The 23,411-nt window shown below is 42.1% G+C and overlaps 1 protein-coding gene across 2 annotated transcripts in view; it reads left to right on the forward strand.

The window, feature by feature from the left end:
• LOC112242079 (pleckstrin homology-like domain family B member 3) overlaps window positions 1-12,319 on the forward strand; it is a 30,802-nt gene extending 18,483 nt beyond the window's left edge. For both annotated transcript variants that reach the window (XM_042304528.1, XM_042304527.1), the window contains exons 8-15: window positions 1,038-1,139; window positions 2,855-2,942; window positions 3,727-3,880; window positions 4,247-4,334; window positions 5,606-5,755; window positions 6,644-6,851; window positions 10,490-10,575; window positions 10,830-12,319. In XM_042304528.1, the coding sequence (XP_042160462.1) occupies window positions 1,038-1,139; window positions 2,855-2,942; window positions 3,727-3,880; window positions 4,247-4,334; window positions 5,606-5,755; window positions 6,644-6,851; window positions 10,490-10,575; window positions 10,830-10,964 (1,011 nt within the window). In that variant the 3' untranslated portion in view covers window positions 10,965-12,319. The remainder of the gene's footprint in view (window positions 1-1,037; window positions 1,140-2,854; window positions 2,943-3,726; window positions 3,881-4,246; window positions 4,335-5,605; window positions 5,756-6,643; window positions 6,852-10,489; window positions 10,576-10,829) is intronic.
• The last annotated feature ends 11,092 nt before the right edge of the window (window positions 12,320-23,411 follow it).

Here is a 23,411-nt window from a genome sequence, read left to right on the forward strand (position 1 = left end):
ACAGTGATATGGTTTGTTGTTGAACCAATGACATGCCTTTGATTAGTATTATAACAGGGCAAGTTGAAAAGGGGGAGGAGACTAGTTAGAGACAGGGAAAGAGCACAACTGAGCATAGAGAGTGAGCGAGAGAGAGGCATGACTGAAGGGAGGGAGGGAGGGAGGGAAGGAAGGAAGAAACAGGGAAGAGAAAAGCAGAACAGGGGAGGGTGACTATGAGGGAGAGAGAGAGGGAATGAGAGAAGACAAGCTGAGAGAACTTAAAAACGTCGCAACAACACCGGTAAGCTGAGAGACACCACAAATCAAATATGCATGCTTCAAGTGTCTGTAGATTGGGTTAATCAGAAAAGGCATTTAATACAGGCTAAGTGTGTCAGTTAATACTAGGACGAGAGAGGGAGTGAGGGAGGGAGTGGCAGATAGGGAGAGAAAGGAGGGACAGACAGTGTGTTTCTGTACAACTGTGTCTGAATGCAATATGACTTTGTATGACATGCTAGGCTAGTCATATGGGTAGGAGTCACTCATGAGAAGAGATGGCACTGTTTTTGGCAGAGAGAAATTGATTTCATTGCTCTTCCAGACAGGAGAGAGAGAGAGACTGAGACGGGTTAACGGAGAATGCATGCCGCTTCTGAATTACTCATGTGTCTGTGAGTCAGGGAGAAGGGGTGGGAGGGAAGGAGGGAAAGCGAGATATAGTGAGAGGGAGATCCTTAAAAAAAAACTCATTAGGGTGGTTCCTGAGAGCTGGCATGCATCTTCCATTCCCAGTGAGTTGCAGAATGTATTTTGCTACTTGTTACACTCCCACTTTGTCATTTCATTATGTGCCATGGCTAAATGTTGACACAACCGTCTTAGTGTGTCGTGTGGTCATCCAGGTCTGATGACTGACGGTCTGGCCAACCTAACTGACATGTCTAGGTCATTATAACAACAACATTCTCTTGTCTCTTTTTTCGTTGTCCTCTTCATGGCTGAGTTTATGCCATAACTGGTTATATAATGGTCATACTCCCATCTCTTATCAGGTCTTGAAAGAGAAGAAGCCACTCGCTGATTGGTCCAACATCCCCAGCTCGGTCCCTTGCACGATGTCACTCTCGCCGCTGACCATTCACAAATCACCTCAGGTGTGTTGCCGGGCCGTTACCGTTGACACGGATCATGTTTGCCACTTGTATGTGACACATACAGTGGCAAGAAAAAGTATGTGAACCCTTTGGAATTACCTGGATTTCTGCATAAGATGGTCATCAAATTTGATCTGATCTTCATCTAAGTCACAACAATAGACAATCATAGTCTGCTTAAACTAGTAACACACAAACAATTATACGTTTTCATGTCTTTATTGAACACAACATGTAAACATTCACAGTGCAGGGTGGGGAAAGTATGTGAACCCTTGGATTTAATAACTGGTTGACCCTCCTTTGGCAGTAATAACCTCAAACAGACATTTTCTGTAGTTGCGGATCAGATCTGCACAACGGTCAGGAGGAATTTTGGACCATTCATCTTTACAAAACTGTTTCAGTTCAGCAATATTCTTAGGATGTATGGTGTGAACTGCTCTCGAGGTCATGCCACAGCATTTTAAATCGGGTTGAGGTCAGGACTCTGACTGGGCCACTCCAGAAGGAGTATTTTCTTCTGTTGAAGCCATTCTGTTGTTGATTTACTTCCTTCAATTGGTGGACAGATAGCCTTTCATTCTCCTGCAAAATGTCTTGATAAACTTGGGAATTCATTTTTCTGTCGATGATAGCAAGCTGTCCAGGCCTTGAGGCAGCAAAGCAGCCCCAAACCATGATGCTCTCTCCACCATACTTTACAGTTGGGATGAGGTTTTAATGTTGGTGTGCTGTGCCTTTTTCTCTCCACACATGTTCCTTCCAAACAACTCAATTTTAGTTTAATCTGTCCACAGAATATTTTTCCAGAAGCACTGGGGAACATCCAGGTGCTCTTTTGCGAACTTCAGACGTGCAGCAATGTTTTGTTTGGACAGCAGTGGCTTCTTCCGTGGTGTCCTCCCATGAACACCATTTTTGTTTAGTGTTTTACGTGTCGTAGACTCGTCAACAGAGATGTTAGCATGTTCCAGAGTTTTCTGTAAGTCTTTAGCTGACACTCTAGGATTCTTCTTACCCTCATTGAGCATTCTGCGCTGTGCTCTTGCAGTCATCTTTGCAGGACAGCCACTCCTAGGGAGAGTAGCAACAGTGCTGAACTTTCTACATTTGTAGACAATTTGTCTTATCGTGGACTGATGAACATCAAGGCTTTTAGAGATACTTTTGTAAACCTTTCCAGCTTTATGCAAGTCAACAATTCTTAATATTAGGTTTTCTGAGATCTCTTTTTTTTAGGCATGGTTCACATCAGGCAATGCTTCTTGTGAATAGCAAACAAACATTTTGTGAGTGAGTTTTTTTGATAGGGCAGGGCAGCTCTAACCAACATATTCAATCTCGTCTCATTGATTGGACTCCAGGTTAGCTGACTCCTGACTCCAATTAGCTTTTGGAAAAGTAATTAGCCTAGGGGTTCACATACTTTTTCCAACCTACAGTGTCAATGTTTAAATTGTGTATTCAATATAGACAAGAAAAATACAATAATTTGTGTTATTAGTTTAAGCAGACTGTGTTTGTCTATTGTTCTGACTATGATGAAGATCAGATCAAATTTTATGACAAATTTATGCAGAAATCCAGGTAATTCCAAAGGGTTCACATACTTTTTCTTGCCACTGTACATAAACACTGATTTGATTCACTTGTTGTTTTTCTCCCAGTAATGTACTGAAACACAAAATCACAGTGTTATTCCCTAACTTCAGGAACAAGCCAAAGAATCCGCCAGTTTACCCCGGAGACGGAGCTCGCACCGCAACAATAAGTTCGCCGACAGGCCGGTCTCGGCGCAAGGTGACCTATGATTGGTGTTTAATTATGAATTCATTTTTTTCATTTGCTTTACCTCAGAGCATTTTTACATTTTTGCTTTCTCTTTCTCTTTGATCCTCTGTCTTTGTCTGTGTATTTGTTTAGTTCCACCCCATCTCTCTCTCTCTCTCTCTCTCTCTCTCTCCCTGTCTCTCTCTCTGCTTCTCTCTTTCTCCATCTCTTTCTCTGTGTCTCTCTCTGCTTCTCTCTTTCTCCATCTCTTTCTCTGTGTCTCTCTCTGCTTCTCTCTCTTTCTCCATCTCTTTCTCTGCGTCTCTCTCTCTCTCTGCTTCTCTCTCTTTCTCCATCTCTTTCTCTCTCTCTCTCTGCCTTTTCAGTGTCTGCTAAGACGAGTCAGTAGCAGATGTAGCATTGTGTTATTACCATGCCGTGAGCAGGATATAGCTGTATGAACTGGATGAGCCAGTGGGGCTACTAGTCTATGGCTGTTCTATATAAATTCTGTTCAGTTTGTTTACTCCACTGTTGCATAAATCCCATTTCTAGGCTCTCTCTCTCTAACCCACTGTGTGTGTGTGTTTGTATGTCTGCACTGTCATCCATTCTCCCCCTCTATTTTTTCTCCTCTGCTCTCTCCATTCTCTCCACCTTTCTCGTGCTCTCCTCTTATATAATATAATAAGTGCTATGTGTGCTGTTTTTGTGTCCCTTCCTCTTTCTCTCTCTCTCTCTTTCTCTCGCTCTCCCCTTCTGTCTCTCTCTCTCTCTCTCTCTCTCTGTGTCTCTCTCTCTATCTCTTTCACAGGGCTGGTGAGAATGGTACCTGACAGTCCGAGCCCAGAGCGCTTCACTTCCCCCCTCCCCTCCCACCGGCACAGCAACGGGCACAGACCTGGACCCAGCAATGGCAGTGGTCTCCTCACCCCCTGTAACAGTGCTAGTAGCTCCCGTGCTGCCAGGTCAGTGGAGGGAAAAAATGTCTAGTCACACAAGGTTTAAAGGAACACGTTAGTGTGATTCTATTGAGAGTGAATAAGAGGAGGTATCTGATTGGCTGTCAGGAGGAGAGGGAATGTGATGAGTTGTCTGTGGAAGATTGATTGGGTGATTGGGTCAGAGTGGAGATGTAGTTGATGTGATGTGGAGTGTGATAGACTGGCCAGGTGAGTTTGCTAGGTGTCTGTGAGTGAAATATAAACGCTGTTCTCACTCTGCGTGGGCGTGTGTGCACGTGTCTGTATGTTTGTACATCTGTGTCTGCGTCCTTGACGACAATAATGCCAATAACTCTGCTGACATGTATGTATTTTTCCTTCTCCCTCCAGCCCGAGTCTGGGACTGTTAAACCTGGTTGAGATTGAGAGGAGACTGAAGGAGGCCAAGGCAGAGAGAGAGAGGCTTCTCAAAGAGAGGGTGAGTCACCACCACTAACATCCCTAATCACCAGAGACACACAGCTTTAGACACGCCGGGTCATATTCATTAGGGCACACTGTAACAAAACGTTTACAAACGTTACTGGACGATTAATTCAGGTAGTCCCTCCCTGTTTCAGTCGGTTTTCTTCTGCTTGTTGCTTAATGAACACAACCCTGTTGTGTGACAACTGACTGATTACCATAGATAATCAACATGACCACCAGAAGAAAACAGACTGTGAAATGGAAGAACACTTCATAGAAAACGAAACAAAACCGAACTATGTCATCATTACTGTGTCTCCAACACCGAGCAAATACACTCCCCAATGTATTCATTTGGACAGTGAAGCTAAAACTTGTTTTATATGAGGCATCAGTATAGAATTTCACCTTTTATTTTAGGGTATTTTCATACATATCTGTTTTACCGTTTAGAAATGAATGCAATGAATGTGTCTAGTGCCCGCATTTTGAAGGTGTCATGAGTATTTGGACAATTTCACTTATAGTGTATTAAATGTAGTCAAAAGTTTAGTATTTGGTCCCATATTCCTAGCACGCAATTATTACATCAAGCGTGCGACTCTACAAACTTGTTGGATGCATTTGCAGTTTGTTTTGGTTGTGTTTCAGATTATGTTGTGCCCAATAGAAATGAATAGTAAATCATGTATTGTCATTTTGGTGTCACTTTTATTGGAAATAAGAATAGAATATATTTCTGAACACTCCTACATTCATGTGGATGCGACCATGATTACGGTTAATCACGAATGAATCGAGAATAATAATGAATGAGAAAGTTACAGATGCACACGGATCATGCCCCCAAAACATGCTAACCTTTTAAGTGAAATTGTCTAAATGGGGTTATGTGCATAAAGTGCTTTCATTTCTAAACGGTAAAATATATGTATGAAAATACCCTCAAGTAAAAAGGTGACCTTCTGTACTGGCGCCTCATATAAAAAAATGTCATCTCAAGTCCAAAATGCTGGGCGTATGGAGCCAAATGAACTTTTAGCTTCACTGTCCAAATAAATACGTAGGGCAGTGTATATGCCTCAGCCTAGATATTGTACTTAATCTTAACCCCCCTGTTTTCATTTCAAGTATGCATCTTTCTAAAAAATGAAAAACAAATTGAAAAAGGTCTTTGAAGGGAGGCACCTCTTCGAAGGGAGGCAATATGATTAATAAGGACACGAGGAGATAGGATACAAGGAAGTGGATAATTGAGAAAGAGCATGTGTGTTCATCCAGGAGGAAAGGAGGCAGGTGATAGTGGAGGAGAAGAGGCAGAGAGAGATGGATGGCCGAGGAGCATTAGAACTAGTAGAGTCCCAGACCAGGCCAGTCCCTGACCCAGAGGAGCAGCCAAAAACCACCAGTCCAGTCCCCAACTCCCTTGAGGTACGTCTGTCTGTTTGTCCGTTTGTCTGTCTGTCTATCTGTCTGTCTGTCTGTCTGTTTGTCTGCTCTGGCTGGCTGGCTGGTTGTCAACTCTGTCTGTCTGTTCTGTCTGTCAACTCTGTCTGTTCCTAAGGCTGCTCTGTCTTTCTGTCTGGCTGTCAACTCTGTATTGTCTGTCTGTCTGTCTGTCTGTCTGTCTGTCTGTCTGTCTGTCTGTCTGTCTGTCTGTCTGTCTGTCTGTCTGTCTGTCTGTCTGTCTGTCTGTCTGTCTGTCTGTCAACTCTGTCTGTTCCTAAGGCTGCTCTGTCTTTCTGTCTGTCTGTCTGTCTGTCTGTCTGTCTGTCTGTCTGTCTGTCTGTCTGTCTGTCTGTCTGTCTGTCTGTCTGTCTGTCTGTCTGTCTGTAAGGCTGTCTGTCTGTCTGTCTGTCTGTCTGTCTGTCTGTGTCTTTCTTGTCTGTCTGTCTGTCTGTCTGTCTGTCTGTCTGTCTGTCTGTCTGTCTGTCTGTCTGTCTGTCTGTCTGTCTGTCTGTCTGTCTGTCTGTCTGTCTGTCTGTCTGTCTGTCAACTCTGTCTGTTCCTAAGGCTGCTCTGTCTGTTTCTGTTGTCTGTCTGTCTGTCTGTCTGTCTGTCTGTCTGTCTGTCTGTCTGTCTGTCTGTCTGTCTGTCTGTCTGTCTGTCTGTCTGTCTGTCTGTCTGTCTGTCTGTCTGTGTTCTCTATAGTGCTATATATCCTTTCTCCAACCTCTCCTTTCTCCCTGTTTATTGCTCACTCAATCTGTCTTTCTTTCTTTCTGTCTGTCTCCTTCCCACTAACCTTGTAACGTTGATCTGTTTAATTTTGCATATTTATAGTGAAACAATATACATTATACTCATTCTTTTTCTCAGCGCTCCCTACCTCTTTTCCTCTCTGCGAACTTTGACCTGCGTGCCCACGTGGAGTCGCTGGGTCACGGGGTGGCGGGGTGCATGGGCCTGCGTATGTCCCCTCGCCGCTGTGCCGGCTTCTTGACCAAGCGAGGGGGGCGGGTCAAGACCTGGAGGAGGAGGTGGTTCCTCTTCGATATGGACCACAGGCGGCTAGCCTACTACATAGGTGAGGGGGCTGAGAGAGAGAGACTGTGTGGGTGTGGTGGGTATTGGTATGTATAAGCCTAAATGCTAGGGCTGTTGCAGTGACCCTATTACCGCCACACCGGCAGTCTTGAGTCATGACCACTGTAAATTTCCATGTGAAGTGAGTTAAGGTAATCTCTTGTTATGCACTCTGGACATGCTTAGATAGTACCCAACTTGCTAATGATCATCAGTTCCTAATGGCCTGGTATTCAGGGCTCTGTTATCCCTCTAACCACTCTGACATCAATGCAAATGCATTTGAAAATCACATCAAACACTTTTCATCAAAACAGTATCGTGCTTTTAAAACTCACCTCACTCTGAGGATCAATTTGAAGAAAGAAGTTCAACAGCAGGTTGAAACTGATTGTAAAACATGGTTATTGTAGATGTTGTTTCAAAGCCTAATGGAAAGCTTTCTAAGGTGATGATATTTTAAAAACACCCGTAGACATATTATAGCTTATGCATCAAAATCAAAACAACTTTATTTGTCACATGCGCCGAATACAACATGTGTAGTCCTTACCGTGAAATGCTTACTTACAAGCCCTTAACAAACAATGCAGTTCAAGAAAGAGTTAATAAAATATTTACCAAATAAAGTAAAAAATAATAAAAAGTAACACAATAAAATAACAATAACAAGGCTATATACTGGGGTAACCTATACCGAGTCAATGTGCGGGGGTACAGGTTAGTCGAGGTAATTTGTAAATGTAGGTAGGGGTGAAGTGACTATGCAGAGATAATAAACAGTGAGTGGCAGCAGTGTAAAAAACAAATGTAAATAATCCGGTGGCCATTTCGAAGTCTTATGGCCCGCCTTTTCCTGTAGTCCACGATCAGCTAATTTGTCTTGCTCACATTGAGGGAGAGGTTGTTGTTCTGGCACCACACTGCCAGAACACTGAGGGTCCTCAGCGTTGAGTATCAGTGTAGCAGACGTGTTGTTGCCTAACCTTACCACCTGGGGGCAGCCCGTCAGGAAGCCCGGGATCCAGTTGCAGAGGGAGGTGTTTAGTCCCAGGGTCCTTAGTGATGAGCTTTGTGGACACTATGGTGTTGAACGCTGAGCTGCAGTCAATGAACAGCATTCTCACATAGGTGTTCCTTTTGTCCAGGTGGGAAAGGGAAGTGTGGAGTGTGATTGAGATTGCGTCATCTGTGGATCTGTTGGGGCGGTATGCGAATTGGAGTGGGTCTAGGGTATCCGGGAGGATGCTGTTGATGTGAGCCATGACCAGCCTTTCAAAGCACTTCATGTTTACCGACGTGAGTGCTACAGTGTGGTAATAATTTAGGCAAGTTATCTTCTCTTCCTTGGGCACAGGGACTATGGTGGTCTGCTTGAAACATGTAGGTATTACAGACTCTGTCAGGGAGAGGTTGAAAATGTCAGTGAAGACACTTGCCAGTTGGTCCACGCATGCTCTGAGTACATGTCCAGGTAATCCGTCTGGCCCTGCGGCTTTGTGAATATTGACCTGTTTAAAGGTCTTGCTCACATCGGCTACCGAAAGCGTTATCACACAGTCGTCCAGAACAGCTGGTGCTCTCATGCATGCTTCAGTGTTTCTTGTGTCACTGGGTAGCTCGCAGCTGGGTTTCCCTTTGTAGTCCATAATAGTTTTCCAGCCCTGCCACATCCGATGAGCGTCAGAACCGGTGTAGTAGGATTCAATCTTAATCCTGTATAGACTCTTTGCTTGAATTATGGTTCATCTGAGGGCATAACAGGATTGCATACACATAGGCATATGAACTCAAGCCCAATTTTTTTTAATGAAAATTATTATTGTGCAGATATACAGTACTTACCGCTTATTATTCATGGAAGAAAAACATAAAATAAAACTATTTTAAGATGTCTTTGGTGCATAATTGTTCGAGCCTATACCCCTAAGTTAACAAATTTGAGTAATCAATCGCCTTTGAGTGTGAATTGTATTAGTATGCATAGTGGATGGACTGGTTACCTTATGCTATGCTCCAAAATGTCTATCCACGAGTCTGGTAGAGAACGATGCAGTCGGTAAATGCAGTCGGCGACGCAGTCGGTAAATTGATTATGCAGGGTGATTTTGAATAGCCTAGTAATAGGGAATTAATTGGGTGGCACATTACCTTTAGCTATACAGAATATCTCACTACCATGCATTTCCATCCCTTCCTCTCTCCTTTATTCCTTTCTCGAGCAGGCAGACGGGCTGTCAACAGTTTAAGGAAATATGTTTCTTTGTGAACTATCCATTTTCCCGCAAATATTTCACTTGGTTTTCCAAATTAAGCAATGGGTAGCTGCAGTAACAGGGTTGGAGAGCTCATGTCATAAACAATTTGGGCGGAATATCACCTGTCGCGCAGCTAGAGCATGCTTCGAAAAAGGTCTTGAGGCTTGGAGTGAAATAAGCTTCCTTATATTTATTTCTCAGCTGCTCATATTAAGCACATGCTCCACTATATAACCAAAGTAGCTACCGGTGGAAATCATTGAAAAACGGACCGGTGGAAAAGCACTCGGCCTCCATTCGCTATATGAGAGCATACAGATGACATATTTTTTTCCCCTGCCCCTGTTCCTGCCCATTTGATAATGGCCATTCTAATTCAAAACTAATTTGACATATTAATAAAGACATGACTAAATTGAGAATAGTTTAATGGGCAGGAATAGTTTGATGAGAGAACAGCTGTGCAGCCTGAGGCAAGTAACAGAAATGCAAGCCTTTTTTTAATACTTTCTCAAATCATGAATAGCCTATAGTCGCATCATGCAGGGGCACAACTTTGGTTTTAGAAGTGGGAGGGACATAATTATTTAAAAAAAAGTTAAGTCAGATAAACACTCCAAACAGCCTAACCGACTGCTCGGAGGCGTCCGCATGGTCCTAAAGCACAACGTTGCCTAGTTTTGTATCACATTCCAAAACTGGGGGTGGACGTCCCCAGTGAAAGTTGCACCCCTGGCATGCAGCCCATATATGTTTTGATTTCTAAGAAATTCTAAGGTTTGTATCAATAACTCTGAATCTAGCATAATATAGGACCTGTTTTAAATGATCACTTTTACGCTCAGGGACAAATTAGGGGACTGATTTAGACCTGGGACACCAGGTGTGTGCAATTAATGATCAGGTAGAACAGAAAAACAGCAGGCTCCGGACCTCGTAGGGTCAGAGTTGAGTGTCCCTGACCTATGGCATTGAGCATAGCCAGATAACATGCAGTAGGCCAAATCATATTCTGTTCCTCCGAAATACATTTTCTTCATATCATAATGTTTCTTTAGACCTGCCTAAAATAAATAATGGATTTATTGTGATGGTGAATATTCAATTGATTTATTCTACTTTTTAAAAATTTAGATGTTCCAAGGTGTGTATCAGCAAGTTTGTACGCAGGTTGTATGCGTGGAGGCCTGGAGATACTAAATGTGTTTATGTTAATTGCCGGTCAATTACCATGAGACTGGCAGTCTTTTGCATGACAATAACCGTCTGACAAAATGTAATGACCGCCACAGCCCTACTAAATGCCTATGTGATTTGTGTCTGTCTGTCTCTCTCTTTCTTTCTCTCGTTCTCTCTCTAATTGACTATTGTTTACCTTCAGACTGTGATGAGAGGAAGCTGAAGGGGGTGATCTACTTCCAGGCTATAGAGGAAGTCTACTATGACCACCTGCGCACAGCCACTTCAGTGAGTCCTCATATACAGTATTTTATCACCATAGAGAGGGAACAATGTGCCCATGATATCACCACAACTGATAAAGAGATTATCCATTCATGCACTTAATGCTTGAACCAAATCCCAATAATTATTGCTCTCTCACCATTCATCTCACTCTCTCTCACTCTCTCTGCCTCTCTCTCTCTGCCTCTCTCTCTCTCTCTCTCTCTCTCTCTCTCTCTCTCTCTCTCTCTCTCTCTCTCTCTCTCTCTCACGCTCAGTCTCCGCGGCCCAGCCTTACGTTCTGTGTAAAGACGTACGAGCGCCTCTTCTTCCTGGTGGCGCCCAGCGCCGAGGCCATGAGGATCTGGATGGACGTCATTGTTACAGCAACAGACGAGCACAGCCGCTACTGACTTTGACTTTACACCTGCCTCCTTACCCGTGTCTGTCTGACCAACCCCTTGGGCTGAACCTCCATTCACCTGGCTGACTTGGGTAACCTGGCTACAGTTTCAGCAGTTTACATTATGTGGGGAAAACTGCAATCTTCAACCTCCACTCTACAATGCGTGTAGGACCCAGCTAGGCAGCCATTTTGATGCCTGAACTTTACCTCATATGAGTGGTTGAGGTGGAGGTGAGGAGTGATGAGCAGAACATAATGTTCAGCAAAGCGCTTCCTGAAGGAACTGACATTTGATTCTGGATAGTTTCTTAGGAGCTTTGATGGCATGGGACTGAGTGGCAGACTGTTACATGCTCTGTGTGGAACAAGAGATGTTGAGAGGATGGAGGAGGAACAAGACCATGGGAATATAAAGACGTGGATGTGCAAGCTGGAGCAACCATTGGACATCTTAGAGTCAGTGCCAACCATGATATACTGACAGACAAACCTATGATGTTTTTTATTAGTCTCAAATCAGGATTTAATGGTTGGTATCTCTCTACCAGCTGTGTTTGAGCTCCCTCTTGTGGCCAGATTGAAGTATTGAAGTACTACAGCTTCCATTGAAATATACAGGAAACCGCCAAAAAAAAAGGAAACACCAGCATAGTGTGTCTTAATTGGTCGTTGGGCCACCACGAGAAAGAACAGCTTCAATGCACCTTCATGTGGATTCTACAAGGGTCTCGAATTCTATTGGGTGGATGCGACACCATTCTTCCATAAGAAATTCCATACTTTTGTGTCTTGTTGATGGTGGTGGAAAATGCTGTCTCAGGCGCCGCTCCAGAATCTCTTATAAGTGTTCAATTGGCTTGAGATCTGGTGACTGAGTTGGCCATGGCATATGGCTTTACATGGTGTTAAAGCTCATCAAATCATTCAGTGACCACTCGTGCCCTGTGGATGGGGCCATTGTCATCCTATGGTGGCATAGCCATGTGGGACAAAATAATAGCCAAAGTAATGGCCTGCCCAGCATTTTTATACATGACCCTAAGCATGATGGGATATCAATTGTTTCAATAACTCAGGAACAACACCTGTGTGGAAGCATCTGCGTTCAATATACTTTGTATTCCTCATTAACTCAAGTCTTTCCATTATTTTGGCAATAACCTGTACATGTTTATCTATGTTGAATATATGTGTATTTTTCATCTGTCAAAAGGGCTGTTCAGTCAATAAAAACACTGGCCGAGCATTCCGATCTCAAATGGATTGTTTTTTCTATTACTATCAACACAGAAATACTATATACTTATAAATATGTGTTATTACTATTATTTTTTACTATTATCATTAAAGGTCATTCATACACTTTTGTTGACTCTGTGAAAACAACCTTCCCTTCTGATTCCCGTTGCTTCAATGTCTTCTTGAAATCGACTTTTTAAATCATGCTTCTATTTTTACTTTCCTGCCAGACAGCTATCGAGCTATCCAAACTGGCACCCACAATCAGATATATTAATTATGGTATTGACCGTTTCAAATTGATGGGGATTGAATGGGAACCATGTTTCTCTTGCCCCCAGCAGTTGTAACATGAAGAGAGGAGAATGTATTATTTGTTGAATTACAATGACCTCAAAATGTATTTCCATTTCAAAATGAAAAAGAAGATAATATTATCGAAGGTCCTCATCTGTTTTGGGAACGGTATGTGTATCAAAGGAAGTGGTCTGGTTAAAACACAGGCCCTTCTGTCTCAGCCGTGCACCGTATAGATAAAGGTCTCAGAGAGCAATGCAGGTAAGAGTTGAACAATAATAAATGTTTTTACTTATTTCAACTTATCATTAACTACTGTCGTATTTCATTAATGTCATGTATGTGATCATGCCCAAGAAGCCGGTGTTTGAAGGATATATTGGATATATTGGCTCGTCTCGGGCCGGCAAACTGTGCCAAAATATCCTTCAAACACCGGCTTCGAGGGCATTATCACTTGTATACAACGGGTTACCAACATATTCAAATAATGATTGACATATTTTCATTAAAAACGTCCTTCTGATCTATTTATTAATACTATTTCATCCTTCCGCAAGACATAGTCCCGACACAAATCTAGGGTTGCTATCCAAGCCGGCTGGTCGTTCGTTCTATCGGTTCGGTTGCCAGAGACGCGAGCCAGTCATTAAGTCTTTTTGTTCTTATAGCAAAAGCCTAATAAAGTTTGCTTAAATATATATATTTGTCTGCCGTGACTACAACACAAAGCATATTGAAACAGTTCTGTATCTATGGACGCGACCCAGTCGTTGGTTCTAAATGTTCCATTGCCATAATTGTCTGGAGACGTTCTTATCTCTTGCTTGCTAGCGAGCCAACTACGGCTAACTGACAGTCACGTCAAACAGTGTAGCCAGAATAACAGCAAAGTAGCCGGGTTTGTTTAAACTGTTTTCTAGTGATATTTATTTGGATACATCCATAACAATGAGCTAATGAGGCGCGACTTCGCCTGGCATTGAAAATGTACTCTCTTGTTGAAAACTAAATGTTAGTCCAAAAAAAAAGTGATATAATCTCTGGAGGTTTTTTATAGTGGACATCAAGTTTATAAAGTGCCTGGCTGAGATTATGAGACAGTGGATTGTGCAGTCAGATGGAACAGAGTAAATAGGCATTTTAATGTAATAGATTTAGCCGGTGGTATTATGTGGAATAAACACCGGTTGGAATGCAGTTTTAACCAATCAGCATTCAGGATTATACCCACCAGTTGTATAAACGTTATTATACTATACACTGATTGTACAAAACATTTCATATCCTGAACATACCTTATCCCTGTTCCTATCTATCCCAATATTATCTGAACCTTGAATAAGACAACAGTCTTCCATTTGTGTTTCCTGAAAGCATCAATATTGATGTTAAAGGTATATTATTACTATTTACAACAGTTCTGTGTTGTTATTTCTGGTGATTGAGTTTATTTACTGTGTTCACATGTTGATGCAGCAGGTTTATTAATACATTGGAGGAAGAGTTTGAATGGAATCCAATGGGCTGCTATAACGTTAGCTAGCCTAGCATGTTGACGAAAAAGGTAGTTTCGTAAAAAACTTGCAGTATTTCAATCTTCTTGATTTGTCAGTTAGGATAATGGGATAATCAGGAGTACAGCACCATCCCTGGATTGAGCTACGTTTCCCAAGCCGTATTTTGTGCCGGCTCCACGGTGTCCACATTCTGGCATAGAACCGTTCTGACTAGAGAGAGAAGTAATGAAAGTCTAGTTGGATTTGAATGGCTAGGTTACTCCCTGACTACACCGGCCACATTGCGTGCGTGAGCATTGCAAAATAAACGTACACACATGTTATTCAATCATCCACACTGCTCGCATGCATCAACGAGTGTCTGATGCCAAATGCTAAAATAGAAGTTGGGAGTATCGCGTTTGTCAGAACCCACGCTGTTCTCAGGGCAGGTCTGCCAGTTTTGACTAGCAAAAGTTACTTTTCTTTTTCGTAGCAGGTTAGAAGAATTTACGCAACTGGTTAGGATAATTAACATGGCAGGTTAGGAGAATTGTCAAAATTCAACAAAGAACCAGCTAGAAAAGGGGACAATATTTTTAGCAGCATAATCAGGTAAAATAACAACCAAATGTTCATCTCTATGGAGAAACTGCTAGCAACAGCTATCTAGCTAAATGTCCATGAATGTTTTATGTGTGTTTCGACCTGTCCCCAAATTATTATGGTTGGTTCACAGTTGGTTTTGGCATTTTAACCTGTGTTTCATGATCACGCCTGGTGGGGATACACAACATCAACATGCACAGGATGGTGCAGGCGGACGCACCCACAGGACCGGCATAGCCATGGTGTTAGGGTGCAATGGTGGCACCCACTGAATTGACTTTTTTCAAACATTGTGTCTATCTTTTTTTTTTACAGACCCTCCCAGGAACAACACCTCAGTATTAGCCAGTCCCTAGTGGTAGAGGGCAGCTCTGTGACTGACCTGCAGCAGCAATGCCAACCCAGCAGTGAAGACCTACCCCTGGTACAGAGTCAGTGGGAGCAAAATAGTCCCCATAGAGTCTAGATCTCAGTGTCTGGTTCTGCAGGATATCAGTGAGAGCGGACTGTTCTGTTGTGAAGCACAGAATAGCTATGGCAAAGATAGGTCCAAGATCTTTGTGCATCTGCACCACTGCACCTCCACACCTGCAGGTAGGCCTGCTCCTGTAACAATCAAAGCATATGCGTTTTGAGAATGTACTTTATTCTCATCACAGATAAAAACATATTGCTGTGTATTTTTAAGTGTAAGCGAGATGAGACTCTATACACAACGATTACATTAATGGCATATTACGCCACATCACAGTTTTTTTATTTGTAATTTTATTTCTTTTTAGGGGTGGATCAGCTTTAATATTGCAGATAGATTGTTGCTTCCATCAATGTAATTGTCTGCATCATTTCCAATCCTCCATCTATGTTTTTGGGTAAATATATATACAGTTGAAGGTTTACATACACCTTAGCCAAATACATTTAAACTCAGTTTTTCACAATTCCTGACATTTAATCCTAGTAAAAATTTGCTGTCTTAGGTCAGTTAGGATCACCACTTTATTTTAAGAATGTGAAATGTCAGAATAATAGTAGAGAGTGATTTATTTCAGCTTTCTTTTTTCTCAGTGGGTCCGAAGTTTACATATACTCTATTAGTATTTGGTAGCATTACCTTTAAATTGTTTAACTTGGGTCAAATGTTTCGGGTAGCCTTCCACAAGCTTCCCACAATAAGGTATGTAGGCCTCCTTTCTCGCACACGCTTTTTCTGTTCTGCCCACAAATGTTCTATAGGATTGAGATCAGGGCATTGTGATGGCCACTCCAATACCTTGACTTTCTTGTCTTGAAGCCATTTTGGCACAACTTTGGAAACATGCTTGGGGTCATTGTCCATTTGGAAGACAGATTTGCGACCAAGCTTTAACTTCCAGACTGATGTCTTGAGATGTTGCTTCAAGATATCCACAGAATTTTCCATCCTAATGATGCCATCTATTTTTTGAAGTGCACCAGTCCCTCCTGCAGCAAAGCACCCCCACAACATGATGCTGCCACCCCCATACTTCACGGTTGGGATGGTGTTCGTCGGATTGCAAGACTCCCCCTTTTTCCACCAAACACAACGATGGTCATTACGGCCAAACAGTTATATATTTGTTTCATCAGACCAGACGACATTTCTCCAAAAAGTACGATCTTTGTCCCCATGTGCAGTTGCAAACCGTAGTCTGGCTTTTTTTATGGCGGTTTTGGAGCAGTGGGTTCTTCCTTGCTGAGCGGCCTTTCAGGTTATATTGATATAGGACTCGTTTTACTGTGGATATAGATACTTTTGTACCTGTTTCCTCCAGCAACTTCACAAAGGCTTTTGCTGTTGTTCTGGGATTGATTTGCACTTTTTGCACCAAAGTACGTTCATCTCTAGGAGACAGAAAGTGTCTCCTTCCTGAGCGGTATGACGGCTGTGTGGTCCCATGGTGTTTATACTTGTGTACAATTGTTTGTACAGATGAACGTGGTACCTTCAGGCATTTGGAAATTGCTCCCAAGGATGAACCAGACTTGTGGAGGTCTACAATTTTTTTCTGAGGTTTTGGCTGATTTCTTTTGATTTTCCCATGATGTCAAGCAAAGAGGCTCTGAGTTTGAAGGTAAGCCTTGAAATACATCCACAGGTACACCTCCAATGATGTCAATTAGCCTATCAGAAGCTTTGTAAACAATTGTTGGAAAAATGACTTGTCTCATGCACAAAGTAGATGTCCTAACCGACTTGCCAAAACTGTAGTTTGTTAACAAGAAATCTGTGGAGTGGTTGAAAAACAAGTTTTAATGACTCCAACCTAAGTGTATGTAAACTTCCGACTTCAATTTGATCTATTTCTCTATATACATACATACGTACATACATACACATACCCATATATATATATATATATACATATATATATACATACAGTGCCTTGCGAAAGTATTCGGCCCCCTTGAACTTTGCGACCTTTTGCCACATTTCAGGCTTCAAACATAAAGATATAAAACTGTATTTTTTTGTGAAGAATCAACAACAAGTGGGACACAATCATGAAGTTGAACGACATTTATTGGATATTTCAAACTTTTTTAACAAATCAAAAACTGAAAAATTGGGCGTGCAAAATTATTCAGCCCCTTTACTTTCAGTGCAGTAAACTCTCTCCAGAAGTTCAGTGAGGATCTCTGAATGATCCAATGTTGACCTAAATGACTAATGGTGATAAATACAATCCACCTGTGTGTAATCAAGTCTCCGTATAAATGCACCTGCACTGTGATAGTCTCAGAGGTCCGTTAAAAGCGCAGAGAGCATCATGAAGAACAAGGAACACACCAGGCAGGTCCAAGATACTGTTGTGAAGAAGTTTAAAGCCGGATTTGGATACAAAAAGATTTCCCAAGCTTTAAACATCCCAAGGAGCACTGTGCAAGCGATAATATTGAAATGGAAGGAGTATCAGACCACTGCAAATCTACCAAGACCTGGCCGTCCCTCTAAACTTTCAGCTCATACAAGGAGAAGACTGATCAGAGATGCAGCCAAGAGGCCCATGATCACTCTGGATGAACTGCAGAGATCTACAGCTGAGGTGGGAGACTCTGTCCATAGGTAAACAATCAGTCGTATATTGCACAAATCTGGCCTTTATGGAAGAGTGGCAAGAAGAAAGCCATTTCTTAAAGATATCCATAAAAAGTGTCGTTTAAAGTTTGCCACAAGCCACCTGGGAGACACACCAAACATGTGGAAGAAGGTGCTTTGGTCAGATGAAACCAAAATTGAACTTTTTGGCAACAATGCAAAACGTTATGTTTGGCGTAAAAGCAACACAGCTCATCACCCTGAACACACCATCCCCACTGTCAAACATGGTGGTGGCAGCATCATGGTTTGGGCCTGCTTTTCTTCAGCAGGGACAGGGAAGATGGTTAAAATTGATGGGAAGATGGATGGAGCCAAATACAGGACCATTCTGGAAGAAAACCTGATGGAGTCTGCAAAAGACCTGAGACTGGGACGGAGATTTGTCTTCCAACAAGACAATGATCCAAAACATAAAGCAAAATCTACAATGGAATGGTTCAAAAATAAACATATCCAGGTGTTAGAATGGCCAAGTCAAAGTCCAGACCTGAATCCAATCGAGAATCTGTGGAAAGAACTGAAAACTGCTGTTCACAAATGCTCTCCATCCAACCTCACTGAGCTCGAGCTGTTTTGCAAGGAGGAATGGGAAAAAATTTCAGCCACTCGATGTGCAAAACTGATAGAGACATACCCCAAGCGACTTACAGCTGTAATCGCAGCAAAAGGTGGCGCTATAAAGTTTTAACTTAAGGGGGCTGAATAATTTTGCACGCCCAATTTTTCAGTTTTTGATTTGTTAAAAAAGTTTGAAATATCCAATAAATGTCATTCCACTTCATGATTGTGTCCCACTTGTTGTTGATTCTTCACAAAAAAATACAGTTTTATATCTTTATGTTTGAAGCCAAAAAAAGTGGCAAAATGTCGCAAAGTTCAAGGGGACCGAATACTTTCGCAAGGCACTGTACATACATACACACATACACATATACACATACACACATATATACACTACACTCTAAAAGTTTGGTGTCACTGAGAAATTTTCTTGTTTTTGAAAGAAAAGCTATTTCTTTGTCCATTAAAATAAGATCAAATTGATCAGAAATACAGTGTAGACATTGTTAATGTTGTAAATGACTATTGTAGCTGGAAATGGCAGATTGTTTATGGAATGTCTACATAGGCGCACAGAGGCCCATTATCAGCAACCATCACTCTTGTGTTCCAATGGCACGTTGTGTTAGCTAATCCAAGTATATCAATATAAAAGGCTAATTGATCATTAGAAAACCCTTTTTGCAATTATGTTAGCACAGCTGAAAGTGTTGTCCTGGTTAAAGAAGCAATAAAACTGGCCTTCTTTTGATTAGTTGAGTATCTGGAGCATCAGCATTTGTAGGTTCAAATACTGGCTCAAAATTACCAGAAACAAAGAACTTTCTTCTGAAACTCGTCAGTCTATTCTCGTTCTGAGAAATGAAGGCTATTCCATGCGAGAAATTGTCAAGAAACTGAAGATATTTTACAATGCTGTGTATTACTCCCTTCACTGAACAGCGCAAACTGGCCCTAACCAGAATAGAAAGAGGAGTGGGAGGCCCCGGAGCACAAGAATGGTGCAATATTAATCCCTCAACTAACTGAATATGTACCTTTTATGCCATATCTTTGGTGACCGATTTTGAGTTTCTTACAGTCATTTGAATGGGCATAGTTAGAGTGCCACAATACTGAAATGCAGCAACCCAAAATGATATCAATTATGTTAATTGATGCATCATAAAGTATGTTTATTTAGTGGACCAATCAAGTTCAAATTACTATTTTTTTCATATCCACTTCTAAAATGAATTGCCAAAACATGCTCTGCAAGCTGGTTGAGAATAGGTTTAAAGGGTTTAGATATATTATGTTCTATATGGCTTAATGTGTTACTGCATTCTAGATGCAAGCAATAACCAGTGTGTTTTTGCTATTTATCTCAGTCTAAACATTCAGTTGTGATTTTCAGGTGTTCTGTGCCAAAAGGGGAAAGTCTTGATTCCCAGCGGTATAGAGGCTCTGAGGGGACCTTATGTGCTCATTCCATGTAGATTTACATTGGAGCCTAAATTTGAGTCATCCCTCTCTCGTCCATGTAAAGGAACATGGAATAGAAGATTTGTGAAACCAGTGTTAATGGCACCCACAAGAGATGACTTGCTTGAGAAGGACTGCACAAGTATCCTGAACATCCCTTATCCCCCTCCCTACCTATCCCAATATTTCTTCAACCTTGACAAAAGTCTTCCATTTGTGTTTCCTGAAAGCATCAATATTGACACAGTTCTGTGTTGTTATTTCTGGTGGTTGAGGTTAGTTACTGTGTTCACATGTTTATGCAGGTGGTTAATTAAGTGGAGGAATGATCAATTGGGTGGAGAAAGAGTGTCTAAGTTCTTGTCACTAAATTCAGGAATACTACTTCAGCAAAAATGACACAAATGCTACTCAATAAATATTCATGCATTAGAATATGCCATTTCTTTGTGCCATGCCAGTTACAGGAATACATTGATGTAGCCTATGTCTGCTTGTGTTATAAACTAGATTACATCTTTATCTCCTGAAGACACTCCTCCCCAGCCCACTCTAATCCCAGCTACAGTGAATGTGAATGAGGGAGAATCAGTGAGTATGATCTGCTCTACTGTAGCCCCATGTCCCATTCTCCTTCCAACTCTGACATGGACCCCCAGACTAGGTGACAGTGTGGAGAGGAAGAAAAACAAGAGACAGGACCAAACTGAAGTCATGAGTTCTACTCTGACCTTCTACTGCATCATACCTCCATCATGGACAGAAAATCTTCTGCACTGCTCTCTACAAACGAGAAGCTGGCAACAGTGATGTATCGTCTGAGAAAGGTCTCACAATCACTGTTCGATGTATGTCCATTTGTTATTCTGGTTATAATGGAATAAGTTAGGCCACATTTGTGTTGATAGGAAAGTCATGATGTTTTTCTTTTCCCCCAGACCCTCCCAAGTACACCTCGGTGTCAGTCCGTCCCGCTGTGTTAGAGGGCAGCTCTGTGACTCTGACCTGCAGCAGCAATGCCAACCCAGCAGTGAAGACCTACAACTGGTACAGAGTTCATGGAAAACAGTTCACATCACCGGGGTCTAAAAGAGTTCGTACTCTCCAGGTGTCTGCAAACAACAGACAGTTATACTGAGGCCAGCAATTATCTTAGATTGCAGAAGTCTACTATCATTCAACTAGGTGTGCCATGTACATTTTTTTTTTTATTAAACCATAAACTATATTGTAGCATTAACCAGATTGACCCACTGCTAGCAATGGGTCAGGGTGAAATGGTGCCCACCACAAAATTTAGTATTTAAAAAAAAAAAATTCTAACTTTTTACAGCCCTTCCCAGGAACACATTAGCATCAGTCAGTCCCTCTAGTTCAGCGGTAGAGGGCAGCTCTGTGACTCTGACTTGTATAGCAGCAATGCCAACCCACCAGCGAAGACCTCACACCTAGTACAGAGTCAATGAGAGCAAGATGGTCCCAATGGATTCTAGATCTCAGTTTCTGGTCCTGCAGGATATCAGTGAGTTCTGTTCTGCTGTGAAGCACAAAATAGCTATGGCAAAGATAGGTCCAACTTCTTTGTGTATCTGCACCACTGCCCCTCCACAACTACAGGTAGGCATACTGCTGTAACAATACGAATGTACTTTATTTCCATCATAGACTAAACAGATTATTGTGTGTAATTAAATTAATTAAGATTATCCTATTACCTTTATTAATTTGTTATAAAGACTATTGGTAAACATACAAAAAGTATAGAGACTGGATTTGGTAACTAACAAAGTAACTCAAACATGTCTTGTAGCTCAAATATCAGTTTCATCCATAATCTGTGGAATGGTCATTGTCCTGTGGATTCTATAAATAGAAATATATCAGGTAAAATGGACTTACTGTAATTGCTAAGCAAGTAGAATCTTGTATTTCATTATTTCATGGACATTCTTCAGAAATAGTTTTATATATATATATATAATCTTGGTTAACCCAGAACTAAAATCTAGCGTCATTTGGTCATTGGTAGTCTGTCAGTGAGAAATGAATATATCTATATGGTAATATACACTGCTCAAATAAATAAAGGGAACACTTAAACAACACAATGTAACTCCAAGTCAATCACACTTCTGTGAAATTAAACTGTCCACTTAGGAAGCAACACTGATTGACAATAAATTGCACATGCTGTTGTGCAAATGGAATAGACAACAGGTGGAAATTATAGGCAATTAGCAAGACACCTCCAATAAAGGAGTGGTTCTGCAGGTGGGGACCACAGACCACTTCTCAGTTCATATGCTTCCTGGCTGATGTTTTGGTCACTTTTGAATGTTGGCAGTGCTTTCACTCTAGTGGTAGCATGAGACTGAGTCTACAACCCACACAAGTGGCTCAGGTAGTGCAGTTCATCCAGGATGGCACACCAATGCGAGCTGTGGCAAGAAGGTTTGCTGTCTCTGTCAGCGTAGTGTCCAGCAGCAGGACCGCTACCTCCGCCTTTGTGCAAGGAGGAGCACTGCCAGAGCCCTGCAAAATGACCTCCAGCAGGCCACAAATGTGCATGTGTCTGCTCAAACGGTCAGAAACAGACTCCATGAGGGCCCGACGTCCACAGGTGGGGGTTGTGCTTACAGCCCAACACCGTGCAGGACGTTTTTCATTTGCCAGAGAACACCAAGATTGGCAAATTCGCCACTGGCGCCCTGTGCTCTTCACAGATGAAAGCAGGTTCACACTGAGCACATGTGACAGACGTGACAGTCTGGAGACGCCGTGGAGAACGTTCTGCTGCCTGCAACATCCTCCAGCATGACGGGTTTGGTGGTGGGTCAGTCATGGTGTGGGGTGGCATTTCTTTGCGGGGCCGCACAGCCCAACATGTGCTCGCCAGAGGTAGCCTGACTGCCATTAGGTACCGAGATGAGATCCTCAGACCCCTTGTGAGACCATATGCTGGTGCGGTTGGCCCTGGGTTCCTCCTAATGAAAGACAATGCTAGACCTCATGTGGCTGGAGTGTGTCAGCAGTTTCTGCAAGAGGAAGGCATTGATGCTATGGACTGGCCCGCCCGTTCCCCAGACCTGAATCCAATTGAGCACATCTGGGACATCATGTCTTGCTCCATCCACCAACGCCACGTTGCACCAGAGACTGTCCAGGAGTTGGCGGATGCTTTAGTCCAGGTCTGGGAGGAGATCCCTCAGGAGACCATCCGCCACCTCATCAGGAGCATGCCCAGGCATTGTAGGGAGGTCATACAGGCACGTGGAGGCTACACACACTACTGAACCTCATTTTGACTTGTTTTAAGGACATTACATCAAAGTTGGATCAGCCTGTAGTGTGGTTTTCCACTTTAATTTTGAGTGTGAGTCCAAATCCAGACCTCCATGGGTTGATACATTTGATTTCCATTGATCATTTTTGTGTGATTTTGTTGTCAGCACATTCAACTATGTAAATAAAAAAGTATTTAATAAGAATATTTCATTCATTCAGATCTAGGATGTGTTATTTTAGTGTTCCCTTTATTTTTTTGAGCAGTGTATATGGTAATATATCAGTTTCAATATTTCCGTTCTAATCTTTGTCTTCATCTCTATTCACTATCAGATTATCCAGAGGACTGAAGGTATGTCTGTAGCACTTCATCTCA

This window comes from Oncorhynchus tshawytscha, linkage group LG23 (assembly GCF_018296145.1).
Source record: "Oncorhynchus tshawytscha isolate Ot180627B linkage group LG23, Otsh_v2.0, whole genome shotgun sequence".
In the NCBI taxonomy this organism is placed as follows: Eukaryota; Metazoa; Chordata; class Actinopteri; order Salmoniformes; family Salmonidae; genus Oncorhynchus; species Oncorhynchus tshawytscha.